Below are 21,077 nucleotides of genomic sequence, written 5' to 3' on the forward strand. Positions count from 1 at the left end.
CTTATTCTACCTTAATAGTAAAAAAAAAAAAAAGGACATTTTCAAGAATGCCATAAAAAAGATAACACTATTTTATTTCTACCATTAATTTTAAATTTATTATTTGTCTTTAATGTACTGGTACGTCATATTCAATCAGAATATTTTTTCAGGCAGAATAGTTTTTGTATTCTACAAGAATATTGTTTTGGTGGCATAAATAATAGGCAATTTTGTATGGACACCCCCTCAACTTTATGAATTTGGCAAGTTGGTCCTTTAACTTTTTTTCTTGGCAATTCACCCCTTAAACGTTAAAATTTGTTGCAATGTTAGTCAAATTAAAAACGAAGTTAAAAATTTAAATTGTATCTTCCATGTGAGTGTTTAATGAGGGTAATAATTGATCCTCATATACGCGTCACGAGCAAAAAGTTTTTGAAATTGGGAGTTAACCATTTTTGGAGACAAATTGGGGCTCCCCAATTTCAAAAAATTTCTCTTTCATGATATGTATAAAGGGTTCAATTCCATGTAAAAATACCAGAATTATCATTATTAAACACTCGCGTGAAAGATACTGTCTAAATTTTTAACTTTGTTTTCAATTTGACAAATATTGCAACAAATTTCAAACTTTAAGGGGTGAATTGCCAAGAAAAAAAGTTAAGGGACCAAATTGCCAAATTCATAAAGTTGAGGAGGTGTCTATGCAAAATAGCCAAAATAATAGGATGATGAAAAATAATGGATATTCTTGTAATTGTTTCGTAGAAGGAAAATTTCCTCTATGCAGGGAAAGCAAGATATAAAAAACAAAATGGCCGTTTTCACTTATGCTTATGGCATTTACATTCCTTATTCTTCTCTTCCACACAATTTTCTCTGCAGTTGATATAATTAACGTGGAGGCTCATTTAGAAGTTAAACATGATTAGGAAAGTAATTAAACATCTAAAAATATAATAATAAAATCAAAGTAAACTATTAAAGAAATTTCTAAACAAGCCCCACGTTTTACTTAAATTAAATTAGAAGAAAGTGATGGGGACTTTCACACTTTCCGATAAAAGAGGTTCAAAAACTAAGCCTCCGGCGTCATTCAGGCCTTCACCCATAGGATATACAATATTATACATACATGAATATGTAATTAACATTACAGACATTAACCACCGTCTAAAAACTTAAGGTTTAGAGTTTCAGAATTTACAGTCCTTACATTTGTACACAAGGATGGAAGAGTGCAATGTCCTCACTTGATCAGATGGTAGCAACTAACTCAGCTACTCAGTATTGATCCTAGCATCACCTGGGAGGGGTTTAATATTTATAGAAACAAAATAAAACATGAGCGGAAGGCCCAGTAGGATGTACTTTGAAATAAACTTTATAAATAAGTAAATAAATGAATAAGTAAGTGAATAAAGATAATCAGCTCCAACACAACAGCCGGAACCTCACATCCTTTTTTTGAAAGGAAATATAAACTGAAAATTTCGTATTACAGGCATCAGCAAGTAATTTATACTATGATAAATTACATACGCAACCACAAGCACAAGCCTTATCACCACCTTAGTGCCCCGGTCCGGGTTTTGGGTTATGCCCCCAAGGATACACTCTCCATATCCTATCTAGGCCATCAGCGGGCTTACCGTTTCGTAAGATATCTTATCTTAAGAAATCATTCATTAAACTTCTGAAATAGTTCATTATAATTCCAATAGCTAAAATCAAGCTAGTGTTAAAACACTTTTCTTCCGCAAACATGTCCTCTCCTAAAAACATTTACAAGGCCAAAAACTCTTTACAACAGGCTATCAAAGAAAAGGACAAGAAATCCTACCTCTCAGGTACCAAACCTGTGGCTAGCATTACGCTATTCCCGCTTTTGCTTCCTCAAAGCCTTCAATTTGATTCAATTCTCACTCTTAAAGCAAATCAATCTCAATTATACACCTCGATTTCCTATTAGTGTGCCTTAATCCAATTACAAGTTTCAAAAATCATTTCATGTTTCAAATCATCATTCCAAGGGTTTTAATCTCAAAACATGGATTAATGATGCCAATCAATCTACTTTAGGTCCCCAAATGAAGCTAATTTGGGTTCTCTTTGAAAATCAGGGTCAAAACAGGGTTTTAGACAAAAATCGGTTCAAACTTCGTGTGCACTGGTCAACCGGTGACAGAGAGGTTGTTCTCCACCGGTCGGCTGGTGGAGAAAGAACCGGTCAACCGGACCGGTCAGCCTGTGGGAATCTACAGGGCGAAGAAACTCGCCGAATCAGCTCAAAAACTTGTAAATCCGAGTTTGATTCGAGATTTTTCAAAGGAAAATTACCAAATATAGGTTCCAAATGATAAATCCAGTCCAAAGAACCAAAAATCCCCAATTTCCACCGTGATTTTACCCGAAATCCATCAAAATCCATTTCGAGCTAAAAATAGGTTTTCTAACCGAAAAATTTGAGCTTCAAGAGAAGTTTTCAGAAATCTTACCTCAATTCCTTCTCTTGACGTTGAAAACTCCTTAAAATTCTTCTTTGGTGTGAAATCCGGTTGATTTTGTGAAAAATTAGAGAGAGAGAGTTTGAACGAGAGAGAGAGGGAGAGAGAGTGAAAAATGACAGAGAAAAAGGGAGAGTGAGGGTGCATGGGAAGGAAAAGAAAGGAAAAGAAAAAGAAAAATGAAAGAAAAACATGTGTCAAAATATTTAAGAAAACGGTTCAGGAAATGTGTCTATACACACTTCTGAGGTGAAAATATAAATACTGAAAACATTTAAATTCCTTGGAATTTTTTAAATTTACACGTCAGAAACATTTAATAAAAATAATTATTTAATTATACCAGATTAGACACACTAATAAATCTTAATTATCTTAATTAATATCACTTAATTTCTCGAGGTGTTACAATCCCAACCTATAAGCGATGGCACAACTTTGGCGCTATAATGCATCTCTGATCAGCAGTAAATTTAGCCGTTAAATTTAGCTCAATTACTTTTCTTTCAGAGCCTGTATGGCAAATTGTAGCCCTTATTTGACTTGAAAGAGGTTAAAGTTGAATATATATCCATGCAGTTTAAAACATTATGGTGCATAGAAAGCAAAAAAGAAACATGTTAGTTTATTGGCTGGAGATAAAATGTTCAACTATGCCCTCCGGTCAACTGAAAACTGACATGCATTTTCGTATTAGTTTTCACTATTATATTATGCAAATTGTCCCATAGCGAGTTTACTTGGTCATGAAGTTGACACCATGCCAAAGACTTGCATACCATTCAATTGTTTGCCGTGTCCGCAAAGCCGAATGACACGCCAATATTCTACCTTCAACATATACCACCTACAGAAAAGAGTGCTAAAAATAGAAACAAATGGCCGTTTTTAATACTATTATGCTTATAATTGCCATTATTTTCCCTATTCTCTTCCAAACAGTTTCCTCTGCAGTTGATAGTATTCATTCATTTGAATCAATCAGTGATGGTACTACCTTGGTTTCTAAAGAAGGAAGCTTTGAGTTTGGGTTCTTCAGTCTCGGAAATTCCAAGAATCGTTATGTGGGAATTTGGTACAAGAATATCCCAATCCGAACTGTCGTTTGGGTTGCAAACCGATGCAACCCTATTAATGACTCCTTTGGCTTGTTGACTGTAAATAGCACAGGCAATCTTGTGCTCATGTATCAGAACAAGAGCGTTGTTTGGTCGACGAACTCATCGAAACAAGCCAAGAAGCCATTAGTGCAGCTTCTAGATTCTGGAAATCTTGTACTAAGAGACGAGGAAGATAGAAACTCGGAAAACTATTTGTGGCAAAGCTTTGATTATCCTTCTGATACAGTATTACCAGGGATGAAATTTGGATGCGACTTAAAGAAGGGTCTCAACCGGCGATTATCGGCATGGAAGAATTGGGAGGACCCTTGTCCTGGAGACTTTACTTATGGGGTTGAGTTTGATCGAAAGCTTCATACATACCCAGAATTTTATCTTCGAAAGGGAAACACAACGTACTACCGCACCGGACCCTGGAATGGAATTCGTCTCAGTGGCGTACTGGAACAAAATCTAAACCAGTTTTATACTTATAACTTTGTTTATAATGACGATGAGGCGTATTACGTATACAACCTGAAGAATAACTCGGTGATCTCAATAATCGTTATAAACCAAACCACAAGTTTACGTCAGCGCCTTACATGGATCGAAGCAGATCAAGCTTGGAAACCTTACTCAAGTTTTCCTAGAGATGACTGCGATAAGTACGGTGCGTGTGGAGCCAATGCAAATTGTGACATAAACGAAAACCCGTTCTGCCAATGCCTTAGAGGATTCAAGCCCAAGTCTCAAGAGAAGTGGAATCTAATGGACTGGTCTGAAGGATGTGCAAGGAATAATCCACTGAACTGCACGGTGAATGATAATGATGGATTTATCAAATTTTGGGGGTTGAAAGTGCCGGATACGACACATTCATGGGTGAACAAGAGTATGAATACAAAGGAATGCAGGGCCAAATGTTTAAGCAACTGTTCTTGTGCGGCTTTTACAAATACTGATATCACAGGACAAGGCACTGGTTGTGCCATATGGTTTGGTGATCTGATGGATATCAGGCAAATTCCCAATGGTGGACAAGATCTGTTTATTCGCATGCCAAGTTCAGAGCTAGGTATGAGCCTAATTATTTCACATAATATCATTATGTATGTTTATATATAGACGACTTTTCATTTTGTTACTTTTCTATCAACAGTTATTGTCAAATATAGAAATTTGATAATGTGTCATGACAACATATAAAGGAAAAACTGGGAATAAGATGAGAGCAGCGATAGTGGCCGCATCTGTCATTGGAGGTTTTTCTGGGATGCTCATGCTCCTACTTGGCTTTTGCTTTTGCAGGAGAGGCTCAAAAGGTAATAATTTTTATTCTACTTTCAAGTCAATTTCCTGCCAAGAGAAAATAATAATAATAATTATAATAAAGATGAGCTGCAGTGACAGAGACATAATTAGCAAAATAACTTGAACAAAACAATCTCATAAATGGAGAAACGCAATCAGGAAACTACTTCCAAGTACTTTACAGATTATTCTTATTACGGTATTGGTATGATAACATATTTTAAAAACTGCTTTTTAAGTAAATAACATATTTTTAAAACCATTAAAGTAAATAACATATTTAATGATAAATATTTATTTACCAAGCCATTAAAGTAAATAACATATTTAATGATAAATATTTATTTACCAAGCGTAAATACAATATGCCGAGTATTTATTGGTATATATAGATTGTATTTATACTATGGTAAATATTAGATTTACACCAGGTAAATAAATATGGTATTTATTAGGTTAATCGTTTTAAAAATATTCTATTTATTTAAAAACAGTGTAAAAAACTTTCTATTTACTACACTAAGAATTGATATACATATGAGTTGTGCATATGTTAAAGAAAAAAGAAACAATCTGTTGACAGGACATGACGGAGTAATCTTGATAAATACTTTTTAAAAATACATGAGTCAAGATTTTTATTCTTTATTTTTGATTTATAACTTTTTTAGTCAAATAATTACAACAACAAAAGAATTTTTAAAGAGAAAAGTCTAGACTTGTACAATGGTAAATTCTCCACTTGGGGGGGCTCATGGCCCGCAGCCCAAGTGTCCCATTATATAATTTTCAATTAATAGTTTTATACCCTATTTTTTATTATTTAACGCTCAATCTTTTTATAATTTCAAAGTGACCACGTATCAAAGTAGTCCCAATTATCTAACTATACATAATAGTTTTCAAAACCGTTACTGTTCAATGAACAGTAACGTCAACCGAAACATGCGTTCTGATTGAAACGCACGTTTTGGCCCCTTGAGCATTTTTTTTATTCATCTCTTCTGATGGTTTTTTTTTCTCTTTTTTTTTTTTACTTTCAATCTCTTCTTTGGCCTTTTCACTTTTTCAATCAAAATTTTATAGTTTTCGTTCTTTCCCTTTTTAATTTTTTCTGATTCGTTTACCAAAATTAATTTTTTTTGGCCGATGTTATCATACCTAGATATTTTTTTCAGCAATGGAGTCCTAAAACATATTTATTTCTTTATTTTAGTCCTTTTGATCTTTTTTTTTTATTTTTATCTTAAAATTTCATTTTCCTATCATTTTAGTTCCTTTCGCCGTAAAACTTATTTACTTCTTCAGTTTGGTCATTTTTTTTATCTTTTCTTTTTATTTTTGCATTGAAACTTAATTTTTTTTGTCGTTTTGGTATTCCTTTTTTACCCTTCTTTTGTCTTAGTCCTAATATTTTATTTTTTTTCGGTTTTAGTTCCTTTTGTCCGAAACATTTTTATTTCTCCGCTTTTATCCTTTTTTACCCTTTTCTATTTTTGCCTCGAACTTGATTTGTTTTTCATTTTTGTCCATTTTGCCCTAATACTTATTTTTTTCAATTTGCGTCCTTTTCTTGCCCTTTTTTTTAATTTTTGTCCTTAAGCTTTTTTTGTTTTTTTTTTTTTTGTTTTGGTGTCTTTTGCCCTAAAGCATATTTACTTCTTCATTTTTGTCCTTTTGTGACCTTTTTTTAAACTTCTTACGCAAAAACTTTATTTTTCTTTTCATTTTGGTTCCTTTTTGAGATTTATATACTCAGATGTTATATTTTTTTAATAATAACTTGGTAATTAAAACTTAACATATAGATTACTCCCTACATACGTAGCACGTGGAGTTCAACTAGTATATTTTATAAAATTTTTAGTTCCCCCCTTCCCCAGACATGTTAATATTTTGCCTCCCCTTCCCTTTTTTTTTTAATGATTTGAAATTATATGTAAATGTTTAAAAAACTTCATTTACACTTGTATTTTACTTTTAATTATATCTTATTATGTAATTTTGTTTGCTTGTATCCATTATAATTTCAAATAAAAAAACCCAAACAAACAAAAACACCATACAATATGACTCGAGTTCATATATTTGAGGAAAAAAAAATCCATGGATTAATGGAAAATTAGATAATAAAGAATCAAATAGTAAGAGAAAAATGATGAGATTCTCAATATTTACAACAATTAATTTAGTTTGAAACTTCCATTTAAACCAAGCCCTCCGAACAAATTAAAACTTCTGGTTTTGTCCTTACCTAAGGACAAATGGTCCTCATATATATCTTTTGTTCGACATGAATATCATATTTTCATCGGTGCAGGCTCAAGGTCCCACATTTTTAACCACATTATATATAATGGTTCACACATGATAATTATAAAGGCCTCTATTCATTTTCTTTTTTAATTAAGGCCAGCAGTACATGTGTGTCAAATTTCAAATGTGTATTTATACAGATAATTAAGGATCTCAGCTTTATGTGTATTAAGAGTGTAATGGAATTTTCAGCAAAATAAAAACAAAAACATAAATATTGTGAAAAACATAAACTTGAAAAATTGGATTTCTACCTAAGATTGTCCTTACTCTTTTAAGGTTTTATACATCTGTGTCTACACTTATGCAACTATAAAAGATACATTCATAATACACACACATATAACTAGTAGAAATTATAGTAAACAAAAACTTTTTAATTAAATATTACTTACAGACTTAAAAACTTGAAAAATCATTACACGTTTTGTTACCCAATGATTATGGTTAATTTGATGCACTTCACAACTAATATTGGTTATCTCTCATGCATTAAATCTTGCAGTTTTTTTTAACTTTTAAAGCATAGCCTATCCTGGAGAAAGTTTTGAAATAAAAGAAGTTTGCTAGCCAAAAAAAAAAAATCCTTAATAAAACTTAGAGTAACCAATTTCTTTATTTTGTATTTTTAAAATTGAACATTGTATTAAAAAGAATAAGATTCTATAAATTTCACACTTTATGGTATATATTAATAAATATTACCTATATGCTTAATTATTAATTGGCTAAGGCCCCATATGATCTTTGAGCTGGCCCTGGTTTTCATGATGCCATTTCGTCTAATTGTATGTTAGACAAAACAGCTAGAAATGAAACAATAAGTCAGAATGGAGGCGAAGAAGACGATCTGGACCTTCCTTTGTTCAACCTGTCTTCTATAATTGCTGCCACTGGAAATTTTTCAGAGGACAATAAGCTTGGAGAAGGTGGTTTTGGATCGGTATACAGAGTAAGTTTCTGATACGCAAATTTGAGAACAAAACAAAAAAAGGGAAATATCTAGGCCTTGTTCCGTAAATGTTTCATTTTTTTTGTTTTCTTCGCATCCAAGAGCGGGCTAACAGCTCCAGCAGCTCCATAAGATGTTGCGCGCCTAAGAAATTCTGCAGCATTTTTTCAATTTTTAAAAAAGAAAAAATCGTTTTGGTACCCTCTGTTACAGAAAAACATCTCATTAGTACCATGTGTTTTTAATAATATAAAAACGTACCTTCACTTTTAAAGAAACGTTCTTTTAGTATCATGAGATTGATTTTTGACACATACAATGTCTAAACTACAATTTTCATTAACTAAATAGAAATTAATAACTTTAAAAATATTTTCTAAAAATAATTTAACTTATTTTGATTATTTTTTAAATGTTTTAAGTATTTTCCTAACTTTTAAATATATATATATATATATATTTGTGTGTTGTCCAGTTTGAAGCGTATAGTGGACATTTAATGTTCCAAAATCGGTTTTAGGGTACTGAAGAATGTGTTTTAAAATACAAAAAGTACCAGTGAGATGTTCTGTGATAGCAGAGGGTACCGAAATAATTTTGTTCCTTTAAAAAAAAGTATGGATGTTGCATGGCAACACATTGACAATAAAAATATATATGGTTGAGATTTTCAGGGTAAGCTAGAAGATGGACAAGAAATTGCTGTGAAGAGGCTATCAATAAGTTCTTTACAAGGATTAAATGAGCTAAGAAATGAAAAACTAATTGCCAAACTTCAACATCGAAATCTTGTGAAGCTTCTTGGTTGTTGCATTAATGAAAAAGAGAAATTGTTGGTTTATGAATATATGCCGAACAAAGGCCTCGACTCTTTCATTTTTGGTAAGAATCCCAATCCACCTAGATTACATAATAACTTTTACTCTGATTTTGCTTCGTTAACTTTGAAAACACTTTGACAGATCAAAATCAAGGAAAATTACTAGATTGGTCAAAGCGCTTCAAAATTATTTGCGGAATTGCTCGAGGACTTCTATATCTTCACCAAGATTCTAGATTGAGAGTGATACATAGAGATCTCAAAGCTAGTAATGTTTTACTTGACGATGAGATGAATCCTAAAATTTCAGACTTTGGCTTGGCAAGACCTTTTGTAGGAAATCAGACAGAAGAACAGACAACCAGAGTAATTATAGGAACCTAGTGAGTATTATTCTTTCATACTTTTTATTATTATTTTTTTAAAAAAAAACATTGCATATAAAGTACCTCCAATAACATTTGTTCATTTCTTGCTTCCATCTAATGATGTTGTGTAGTGGCTATATGGCACCCGAATATGCATTTGATGGGCTATTCTCAATAAAGTCAGATGTCTTTAGCTTCGGTATATTGGTGTTGGAGATTGTAAGTGGAAAGAAAAGCAGAGGCTTTCAATATCGAAATTCCCTCATTGGACATGTAAGTTGTCAAAAAGCTTCACTAGCTGTTATTACATCCAAATTGTCAAAATTCAAATTGTCAATAATGACACTTATAGAATTTTCAATTTTCTAGGCATGGAAATTGCATGAAGAGGGTAATTCAATTGAAATGCTTGATAAGCACTTAAGGGAATCGGACCACAATCTAAAACAAGTGTTGCGTTGCATTCATGTCGGTCTCTTATGCATGCAACAAAGTCCGATGGATAGACCAAACATGTCCTCTGTGGTTTTGATGTTGGGAAGTGAGAGTGAGCTGCCTCAGCCCAAACCACCCGGCTATTTCACAGAGATGCATTCGGCGAATGGAGACCCCGAATCATCTTCGACGAATGATATGAGCACTTCCCTTCTCAGCCCTAGATAAGGCTCGATTAATGTCTAACTATAGCAAACTTTAGGTAAGAAATCCAAACATTAACGTTATTAGTTTATATGAACTTGTAATCTCTAAGAAATCAATTAGTATAGATGTTAGAAATTTATCAAGATTTAGACAATGAATTTCTTGATACTCATTTGAACTCTATCAATGTATTTTGTGACGATAATTAATGAAATATATATCGTGTGTCATGTTTTATTAAATTCCAGTCGGTGAAATTACATGAAATGCGTTCAATGTTTTAATGCAATGAATCACGGAATGAAAAAAATTCAATGAATCCGGTTATATGAAGTTATGAAGTGAAATAACTTTTTATGATGCACCAAGATATAATAACAGAAATGATAGATTTCTAATTATGTGACATTGCAATATACAAATCCAAATGCGTGATTAGATAATCTATGGTATTTATAGAAAGTTTAAGAAATAGCCATCATCGGATATTCTTCTGGTGCAATGAAACTACGGTAACAATAATTTAAGCATCCCAAACAAATTATACATGTCCTATATTCAGTATATATAAGTAAATTCGTTGTTAGTATACAATTTGACTGCAATTACGATAAAGTTCAAAACAGATTTGATCAAAGCAATTAGGATAAATAGGTAGATAATTAGGGGAAATAAAATTGAATGGTCTAGATACACGGTGGTTAGCAATCAAGGACCATGATGGTTGTAAAAAAATGATGACGATGATTGTGGCTGAATTTCAACGGAAGGAATGTACTGGTAAAAATTTTACGTGGAAAATGTGCAAACCATGCATCAATTAAGGTGAGTGTTAGTAGGACAAGCTCCAGTACCTTTCTAATTTAGCCCTCTTTAATTAAAATATACAAATTAAGGAAATACAATTGTTAGGAGGGAAATCAATAAATAACAAGAAAATAAAGTAAATATCAAACTAACAAAATAAAATAAACTAAAACCAAATAAATTAAAATGCAATAAAACTAGAATAAAATAAAATACGTTAAAATACAAAAAATTAAACTAAAAAAATTAAAATCTCAAGAACATAACCATTTTAAATGCATAAAAAATGGTAAAGTAACTATATTCCATAGAGTTAACTATATTCCTAATAAATAAATAGTCCACTAGAACAAGCATGATCCGATGGCATTACTTATAGGTGATGACCAACGTCAGCACATGCCCCGGGCATTATTAAAGAAGCAGTATTTGCTTAAGTCATTGATGGCAGGCCCTACCCCTCAACGAAAAGCGCATCAATTCTGTCATCATAGGAAAAAGCCTTCACGTTATAAATACCCAATCACGGTCGTCCTTTATTGTTAGGCTACCAGCTTCTGTCGTATTTAACAGTAAGACCTTGAAAGATATACTTTTTTCTTTGAATGTAAAATGACGGTCGTCCTTTTGCATTTCAAGAATTATTTTTTTAGACAAAATTCATTAAAAAGACTAAATATTGGATTCCTTTAATGAATTAATCCCATTGTTGGCTAGCTGATATTACACGCCTTAATTTGTTGACTTGGAAGAAGTATTAGACTGCAAGAATTCGTTGGAGAGACTTATCTGTTTAGTCAAAAAAAAAAAAAAAAAAAAAACATGTTGCCGTACCAATCACTTCTTAATTATTGAACTTTGCACCTATTCTGTTGTAGTTTATGTTGTCCCTACAATTAGTGTAATCCATGTAAAACGTTCTCTACCTTAAAATTGTTTGGTCGATAACAAGAGTTTCTGCGACCAAATAAACTTTTGGTCGCATATTGTAACATTTCACTAATAAAGTTGAATACAATTTAATTGTCTTCGTATGTTGATATTTATAATTTTTAGTAGTTATTTTACACTCATTACTCAAAAAATAATTAGTCATGATAATTTGAAATCAATTAGAAGCGTTGACTACATAAAACATATTAATCATATAACTATAACATGTATCTAACTACTTACTACTTATAAACTCTTCAGCACATTTACTTGAACTCCTATTTTTAAATTAAAATCGTACTAAACAATTATAGATGATTGTGTTTAAACTTTCACTATTTTAAATCAATTAGCAATATAAAAAATCATAAATAAGCAAAAAATACAAAAAAAAAAGAAAAAAAACACTTGAAGAGAATTTGCAACCAAATAAGTATTTGATCGCAAAAAAAAAAAAAAAAAAAGAAAAAAAACACTTGAAGAGAATTTGCAACCAAATAAGTATTTGATCGCAAAAAAAAAAAAAAATGAAAAAGCCCTTCTGTACAAACTTTTCTTTGGTCGCAGATAATGGACATCTGAGACCAAAGTTTGATCGCAGAAAAAGAGTTTCTACGACCAAATAAACTTTTGGTCGTAAATTGTAACATGTTACTAATAAATTTGAATACAATTTAATTGCCTTCTTATTTTGAAGTTTATACCATATTAGTTTACTTCATGTACACATTGAGGAAGATTTAATATTTGGAAATGAAATGATCAAATGTGACATTTTAGCGGTCAAATACATCTTTTTCATAAATCAAAATTAGAAGAAAAAAAAAATAAACTTGTCCACCATTCTTTAATCAATCGAATAAAAAATGCGCTGGTCAATGGTGCCTGAAGAAGACTGGATACTGCAAATTGACACCTGCCTTCCCCTGTGCTCCAAGCTACCTTCTCAAAGTTACATCACAAGATGTTTTCTGCCTTCAATTTACATCACCTAATGTAGGAAGTCGGAGAAATAGAACAAAATGGCCAGTTTTCCCACTTTAATGTTTAGAATTGCTGTTGTTTTCCTTTTTCTCTTCCACACAATTTCCACGGCAGTTAATAGAATTGATCCATCGGAATCTATAAGCGATGGCACGACTTTGGTTTCTAAAGAAGGAACCTTTGAGCTTGGTTTCTTTACTCCAGGAAATTCTACGAACCGTTATGTGGGAATTTGGTACAAGAACATCCCAGTTCAAAGAGTCGTTTGGGTCGCAAACCGCTGCAACCCCATAAATGATTCCTCTGGCTTGTTGACCATAAGCAACACAGGCAATCTTGTGCTTTTGTCTCAGAATAAGAGTGTTGTGTGGTCAACAAACTCATCGAAACAAGCCCAAAAACCAATAGTAGAGCTTCTAGATTCTGGAAATCTTGTACTAAGAGATGGGGAAGATAGAAATAGGGAGACCTATTTGTGGCAAAGCTTTGACTATCCCTCAGATACAATGTTGCCAAACTTCAAATTCGGGTGGGATTTGAGGACGGGTCTTAAGCGGCGTGTCTCGGCTTGGAATAGTTGGGATGACCCTTGTCCTGGAGATTTCACTGTTGGGTTTGAGTTTGATCCACAACTTCATACGTTCCCTGAAGCTTATTTCCGGAAAGGCTCAGCAAAGTTCTACCGCTCCGGACCTTGGAATGGCATTCGTTTTAGCGGCTCACCGGAAATAAGGGAAAACCCACTTTATAGTTTCGAGTTTGTATATAATGATGATGAGGTGTATTACACATACAACCTCAAGAATAGGTCCGTGATCTCAATAATAGTTATGAACCAAACCACAAGTCTTCGTGAGCGCATTATCTACATAGAGGCGGATCAAACTTGGAAGCTTTACTCATCAGTACCTAGAGATGACTGTGATAAGTATGGTGTCTGTGGAGCCAATGCGAATTGTATTATAAACAACAATCCGATCTGTCAATGCCTAAGAGGATTCAAGCCCAAGTCTCAAGAGAAATGGAATTTGATGGACTGGTCGGAGGGATGTGTACGGAATAATCCATTGAACTGTACAAAGAAAAATGAAGATGGGTTCATCAAATTTTCGGAATTGAAAGTGCCAGATACAACACATTCTTGGGTGAATAAGAGTATGAATTTAGAGGAATGCAGGGCCAAATGTTTAAGCAACTGTTCTTGCACGGCGTATACAAACTCCGATATCAGAGGGCGAGGCAGTGGTTGTGCCATCTGGTTTGGTGATCTGATGGACATCAGGCAATTTTCCAGTGGTGGACAAGATCTATTTATACGCATGCTAGGTATGAGCGTAATTATTTCATAAAAATGTCATCAATTTTTCTTTTTTTGGTAATCTTCTTGCTACAATTTGATTTGATTTTCTTTTGGGTTTTAAAATAACTTAGAAAAACGAAAAGCTGATAGTAAGATGAGAGCAGTGCTGATAGTGGCTGCTGCCATTGGTGGTTTTTCTGGGTTGCTCCTACTTGGCTATTGCGTTTGGAGGAGAGCCTCAAAAGGTAATAACCTTTGTTCTTACTCTGTTTTCGTTTTCCTTCAAAAAAAAAAACAAAAAAAAAAAAATATTTTTGTCGTGTCTGAGAGAAATATGGCCACATTTGTTGACTTTGGACCAACCCAAATGAAAGTGACACTTTATTTTGGCAACATGTGAAGAGTCCATATAAAAGAGCAACAGTCACTCCAGAAACAATTATCCTAACACGTATTCCTCATCTAATTATTGTTTAAATGTGGTTCAAGTTTTCTGATACACCTTTGATTGGACAATTTTGTTTTTGTGCTTTGTTATTTATTTATTTTGAACAAACGTAGCAATATTAAGCATTACCGAAGTCTTAAGCACATCCCAATCACCTGCTTGGTTTTTTTTAAAGAAAATAGAATACAAGATGAATCCTCAAAAAATCAGTTTAATTAGCCGGAAACTGCTTTTGGTTTTTTTTTTTTTTTTCTAGAAAATAAAATTCTGCTTGGTGTGCAATTATGCCTTGATTCTTTGTCTTCAAGGTATAAATAAGACATGCATAAACTCTGAAAAAATTACCGCTGGACTTTTGAGTTTTTTTTTTTCCTGAAGCGTTTGACTATTTCTAACTCCTCGCAGCGTGCGCGCGAGCCATAAGAGAGTGTCATGTGTGCACTTCAACAGCACACTCATTAGTGCAGTGAAAATTGGATTACCTACGACAACTCATCTTGCATTTCTACTTGAACAATTCATAAAATAACAGCTATTGAAAATTTTAAAGATTATTTATTTTACAGTTAGAGTATGATTATTTGTTATTCCAATTTTGGTTTGAGTCACCTTGCCTTAGTTCCATGATATCTTTAATCTTTAACAATATAAAAAATGGAAAGTGAGTTCTTATAGATGTTCTTTTATGTGTAAAAGCTCATAACTCATATGTCTTACACGGGTTTTTAGCATAATTTCATATATATATATATATATATATATATTTATATATACATGTGTACATGTATATGTATATGTCGTCTAACATGAAAATCAAATTTTCAAGCCATTTCGTCTAATTATATTTGACAAAACAGATAGAATTCAAACAATAAGTCAAGATGGAGACCAAGATGAAGACATGGAACTTCCTTTGTTCAACCTATCTTCTATAACAGCTGCCACTGAAAATTTTTCAATGGACAATAAGCTTGGAGAAGGCGGTTTCGGACCCGTATATAGAGTAAGCTTCTGATACCTAAATTTGATAATAGAATGAAAAAATGAAGTATATCTAGTCCTGGTGTAGCGAGTGTTTGATTTTTTCATATTTAGTTTGTCTTAAATATTACAGGTGTTAAAAGTAAAACGGGTCAATTTCACTGGTACCTGCTGAATTTAAGGGTCATTCCTTGTTTACACCCCGAACTTTAAAATTTGTGACCTTGCCTCATTTTATTAGAATTTCACTTAAAATCATACGGAGAAAGAGGGGATGAAATGTGGTCATGTGGTCTTTTTTTAGTTTATTTTTAACAAAAATACTATGTGACTGCATTATCCCTTTTTTTTTTTTGTATCTTTTTCACAGAATTTCACTTACACCCCGAACTTTAAAATCTCTGACCTTGCCCCCTTTTGTTAGAATTTCACTTAAAATCATACGGAGAAAGATGAAATTTTTTGTGGTCATGTGGTCTTTTCAATTTGTTTTTAACAAAAATACTATGTGATTGCATTATCCCTTTTTTTTTTTTGTATCTTTTTAACAAAAATTCCAATAGAGGGAGCTAAATGGGATTAATTTAAAATTAGAGATCAATTCACAAATTGGGAATGATTCCAAATTTTAAGGGGCAGCAGTTAGATTAATCCAAGATAAAATAACAATATGTTACTCTTTTGCTAATATTTGTGATTTACAGGGTAAGCTAGAAAAAGGACAAGAAATTGCAGTCAAGAGGCTGTCAATAAGTTCTGCACAAGGAGTAAAAGAGCTAAAAAATGAAGTAAAACTAATTGCCAAGCTTCAACATCGAAATCTTGTGAAGCTTCTTGGTTGTTGCATTCAGGAAGAAGAGAAATTGTTGGTTTATGAATATATGCCCAACAAAAGCCTCGACTCTTTCATTTTTGGTCAGAAACAGAATCCACCTAGATCACATAATGAATTTTTTTCTATAGTGTTGCTTGATTAAACTGGAAAAATCATTGACAGATCAAAAGCAAGGAAAAGGACTCGAATGGTCAAAGCGCTTCCACATCATATGCGGAATTGCTCGAGGACTTCAATATCTTCACCAGGATTCTAGATTGAGAGTAATACATAGAGACCTCAAAGCCAGTAATGTTTTGCTTGACAATGAGATGAATCCCAAAATTTCAGACTTTGGCTTAGCCAGAAGTTTTAGAGGAAACCAAACTGAAGAAAAGACAAACAGAGTAATCGGAACCTAGTTAGTATTCTTCTTTCTTTCCTTTTTTTAAAAATTAAATACAAATTACATTCTGACTAAAATATGATCTTCTTTTGTCTCACTATCTAATGATATTGTGTAGTGGCTATATGGCACCCGAATATGCAATTCATGGCTTATTCTCAGTAAAGTCAGATGTCTTTAGCTTTGGTATATTAGTGTTGGAGATTGTAAGTGGAAAAAAGAGCACAAGCTTTCACCTTCAAAATCATGGCCTTACCCTCATTGGACATGTAATTTTCAAAAAGCTTCATGACAAGTTTTTACGCAAAAGTAGTAATTAAATTTATCAATAACGACACTTTTTTTTTTTTTTTTTTTTTTTGGCAATTTTCCAGGCATGGAAATTGCGTAAAGAAGGAAAGTCAATTGAAATGCTTGATAAGCACTTAAGGGAAGCAGAACACAATGTAAAACAAGTGTTGCGTTGCATTCATGTTGGGCTATTATGCGTGCAACAAAGTCGGGTCGATAGACCAGACATCTCGTCTGTGGTTGTGATGTTGGGAAGTGATAGTGAGTTACCTCAGCCCAAACCACCCGGCTATTTCCTAGAGACGGATTCAGATAAAGGCGACCTTCCCTTTACAGAGCTTGCATCATCTTCAAAAAATGATATGAGCATTTCACAGCTTGTAGCACGATAAGGTACAATTATAGCAAACTTTTTTGCAAGATCTACCACATTATTATATATAATGTCTGACTGATGAATGATCCGTTCTCTCTTGATTCACAGTAGGCTATTTCAATGATATTACCTATTTGTTCTCATGTTTTTGGTAGCCAAAACCACCAGGCTATTTCATGGAAATAGATTCTCAAGAGATTATGCCTAATTTATTTTCTAAAAACAGTGACCGCAACAACACTTGAGGCCTATTGCATGATCATAGCAACATGTTTTTGTCGTGTTGTATGTGATAGTGATAAAATCATGAAAAGATCGGGACTGGTGATCAACTGGATATGCTATATTTACTAAGCAGTGCCGTGTAGTATCTAATAACTCAACAGAGTACGCTTACCCACAAAGAAAAAAAAAAAAAAAAAAAAAAACAGTACAAAATGGAAAGAATTTCGTATAAAATATTATGCATTTCATATAGTAAGTACTGTTCGCACTTTAAATACCATTTACTATTCTATACCATTCACTATAAATAAAATACATAAATACCTAAATAAGAAAACAAGTGTCTCCAGTTTACTATTCTGTACCATTCACTATAAATAAAATACATAAATAACTAAATAAGAAAACAAGTTTCTCCAGAATAAGGAGAAAGTTTTAGGATGGTTTTTTTTATTAGATAAGTGTTTGGAGACACTTGTTTTCTCATTTAGATATAATTATTTATGTATTCAGTTATATTGCACTTACTTATGAAAGGGGTATAAAATATGTGTATCATTTAGTTATATAGCCCCGTTTAGTTCGTTGATTCGAAATTTATTTATTTGAGCTTTTCTATTTTGACAGAAGAATTTGAACTATGTAATCTAAATTGTAGTTCGAATTGGCGTTTAGATGTACAGTTAAAATTTTAATTTGATAGGAAACAAAATTCGAATTTGTGTTTGGTAGGTATAAAAAGTAGAGAGAATGGCACATTTTTACTATCTAAAAATGGTTTGAATTTTTTAATTCAGTTCAAACAGGAATATAATTCGGACTACGTGCATACCAAATACGAGTTCAAACTGTGATCACTACTCAAATTGAGTTAAACTGGTTTTCTCCATTAAATTGGAACAGTAGTTAAGGAGATATAAAGTGTGTAAAACTGTAAATCATTTCATAGTAAAATGATAATACCAAAGGTTGCAGCTTTGATTTGAATTTTCATTTTTTTGAGCATGCAAAATTGTGATCAAAATGCAAAAGTACTTGTGGTCCACTTGATTGGATATTTGAATATATTGGTATAAGTACCATAATTTAGGGGATTTTTTTTAAATAAAAAACAATCTTATAACTACTAAATTATGAATAGAATTGCAGGATATAAACAACCTATTAATATGAAGTTCAGGAGACATGTCAAAATAGGATATAAAACAAGAGAAAATTACGTGTTATATCATCAAAATCCAATAACTTTACATTTATGTTATTTTTGATGATTTAAAAAGAATAATATTCTATCAGAATACTCTTCGAAGAAATCCGTATATCTTTGTTGAAAAAAAAAATAGTTTGATAAAATATTAAAACTTTTAGTGAATTGAGTGGTATTTGGGACGCAATAATGTAAAAATTACATCATTTGAGTGATATTTTTGTACTTCTCACATAAAACAACTCGTTTGGATGAAGCTAAAACTCATGGCATGCGTGTTCGCAAAGGGGTGATGAGCCCACCCTATTGGGCCTGATGGGTTACTATTAGAGTATTATCCCTCACAGAATTTGCAGCGTAAACGTTGGATTGTCCCTGTAATATGGGAGTTTTAGACTGGAGCAGGGTATTTTACACCATTAGTCAGAATGATATTTTTACTGTTAGATTAATTTTTTAATGGTCAGATTTATAAGAATAATTTTATTTGGTGCACTATAATTTTTTAATATGGACTTGTAGAGATTTGACAGTTAAAAAGCTAATCTAACAGTTAAAAATAATTGTTCCAACCAATAGAGTAAATAAAATGCTCCACCTTAAATATTCTCTTAAATTAATTACATAAAATGCCTACTTTTAAAGTCTTGAATCTAAAAATACTCACTTATATACAATATTAAAAAAATGTCAATTTCTGGATATAAAACACATCTAATACCGGATGTACTACAGTTAAAAACTGATAGAGTAAATAACATGCTCCATTGTAAATATTCTCCTAAATTAATTACATAAAATGCCTACTTTTAAAGTCTTGAATCTAAAAATACTCACTTATATACAATATTACAAAAATGTCTATTTCTAGATATAAAACACATCTAATGCCGGATGCACTCATAGGCATGTTTTTTATATGGTGATTTTTTTTATTATGTGGGCTGATTTTATATGGTCATTTTTTTATTATGTGGCTGATTTTTTCTGATAATATAGTGCATTTTGACTTTCCATTTTAACCTCAATTAATATTCTATAATAAGTTTTTGATTTAATATTTCTACTCTAAATTATCAAATTTTTTTCCACTCTTTTTTTAAAGTTAGGTGTGAATAGTTGCTGATTCCAACCTGAATAGTTGTAAGGGATAAAATTGTTGGGTGTGCTAGGAGATAACAGTCGGTTTTGTCTTCTTGTTGATTTTATCAATACATTAGCTGCGTTGGTAGTGATTTGCAAAAACAAAAGATTCGTACAACTTTTGTCGGTAAGTTCTATGCGTCTCTGTGAATAGTGATTTGCAAAAACAAATGATTTGTACAACATTTGTTGGTAAGGTTCTATACATCTCTTTGTCTCTTTCTTTGTCTTTTTTTTTTTTTTTGACATTGCCATAATTTTTTGCTTTTTTATTCATCTGATTCACTTATTTGGGGGGTTTTGGCAGATTGCAATGTTTTACTGCGTTCTATTTTATTTTATTTTTTGTTTTTTCAATTTTCTTGCAAGATTTACATTCATTCTCTTTAATAATAACATCATCATTAAAAAAAAATGAAAAAATCGTTATTTTTTAGTTCATAGCCGAGTTTATTAGTATTATAATAATAATTGTTTGACGAATTGTTTTTTGTGGATTTTAATTTTTTCAGATTTATTGCGACCTATATATTGGTTCTATTTTATAATGTTATTATCATTAACATAATGAAAATGTTTTCTTCATAATTGTTGTGGGGGAAAATGTGGGGGACGTGTGGAAGGATGATAATATGACACATGGCCTTAACTTCTCCTCACATAGCAACAACCCTCGACGTATGGGACTCCCTTCCATCCCGTTGCGAAGAGCCCAAGTAAGAAGTCTAACTTAGGGCGTCGATGTCATCTGGTGTCGACAGATCGCACCGTCGACCTTACAACATAAAAATCCCTCATCATAAAATCGACTGCCAAGAGGGACAATTGGGCTAAACAACACTGGCGACGAGGGGAATGCTCCTTGGGGGAGAGCCTGACATGGCAAGTTGTGTACAGTAACGGGGAATGTCTGCAATGCAAGCATTAATTGCAAACCTTTGAGCCGCCCCACGGGGGACAGAAAAGGGTTACATTACGCATAGAGCCGTAATAGGAGACTAAATTGGCTGAGTGAACAGTACTCCAAGTGATTAGTGGGCTATGTTTGGGCCTAGAAAGGAAGAGCACTTGAGTGCTTCTGCCTGCAAAGGAAACCCACCCAGCGAAAGAAGCTCCAATATAAAAGAGGCAAAGCCCCGTACAGAAAGGGGGTTCATG

General features: G+C 32.6%; 2 protein-coding genes across 2 annotated transcripts; both read left to right on the forward strand.

The window, feature by feature from the left end:
- Positions 1-3,370: 3,370 nt before the first annotated feature.
- LOC112093553 (G-type lectin S-receptor-like serine/threonine-protein kinase At4g27290) lies at positions 3,371-10,025 on the forward strand. The gene is made up of 7 exons (XM_024172230.1): positions 3,371-4,670; positions 4,804-4,917; positions 8,020-8,174; positions 8,849-9,056; positions 9,110-9,377; positions 9,494-9,635; positions 9,732-10,025. Exons 1-7 carry the CDS (start codon positions 3,371-3,373, stop codon positions 10,023-10,025), a joined length of 2,481 nt encoding a protein of 826 aa, XP_024027998.1.
- A 2,606-nt stretch (positions 10,026-12,631) lies between these two features.
- LOC112093559 (G-type lectin S-receptor-like serine/threonine-protein kinase At4g27290) lies at positions 12,632-17,742 on the forward strand. Its single transcript, XM_024172243.1, has 7 exons — positions 12,632-14,060; positions 14,160-14,273; positions 15,334-15,479; positions 16,162-16,372; positions 16,455-16,692; positions 16,796-16,946; positions 17,052-17,742. Exons 1-7 carry the CDS (start codon positions 12,767-12,769, stop codon positions 17,358-17,360), a joined length of 2,463 nt encoding a protein of 820 aa, XP_024028011.1. The 5' UTR covers positions 12,632-12,766; the 3' UTR covers positions 17,361-17,742.
- The last annotated feature ends 3,335 nt before the right edge of the window (positions 17,743-21,077 follow it).

This window comes from Morus notabilis, unplaced genomic scaffold (genome assembly GCF_000414095.1).
Source record: "Morus notabilis unplaced genomic scaffold, ASM41409v2 Scaffold54, whole genome shotgun sequence".
Lineage (NCBI taxonomy): Eukaryota > Viridiplantae > Streptophyta > Magnoliopsida > Rosales > Moraceae > Morus > Morus notabilis.

Bases quoted from the DNA above. Each gene is read 5' to 3' on its own strand.
- LOC112093553 (XM_024172230.1), top strand. From the start codon at position 3,371: ATGGCCGTTTTTAATACTATTATGCTTATAATTGCCATTATTTTCCCT. The intron at 4,671-4,803 runs GTATGAGCCTAA...CAACATATAAAG, and splicing joins CATGCCAAGTTCAGAGCTAG to GAAAAACTGGGAATAAGATG. The intron at 9,057-9,109 runs GTAAGAATCCCA...TCTGATTTTGCT, and splicing joins CCTCGACTCTTTCATTTTTG to TCGTTAACTTTGAAAACACT.
- LOC112093559 (XM_024172243.1), top strand. From the start codon at position 12,767: ATGGCCAGTTTTCCCACTTTAATGTTTAGAATTGCTGTTGTTTTCCTT. The intron at 15,480-16,161 runs GTAAGCTTCTGA...TGTGATTTACAG, and splicing joins GTTTCGGACCCGTATATAGA to GGTAAGCTAGAAAAAGGACA. The intron at 16,373-16,454 runs GTCAGAAACAGA...AATCATTGACAG, and splicing joins CCTCGACTCTTTCATTTTTG to ATCAAAAGCAAGGAAAAGGA.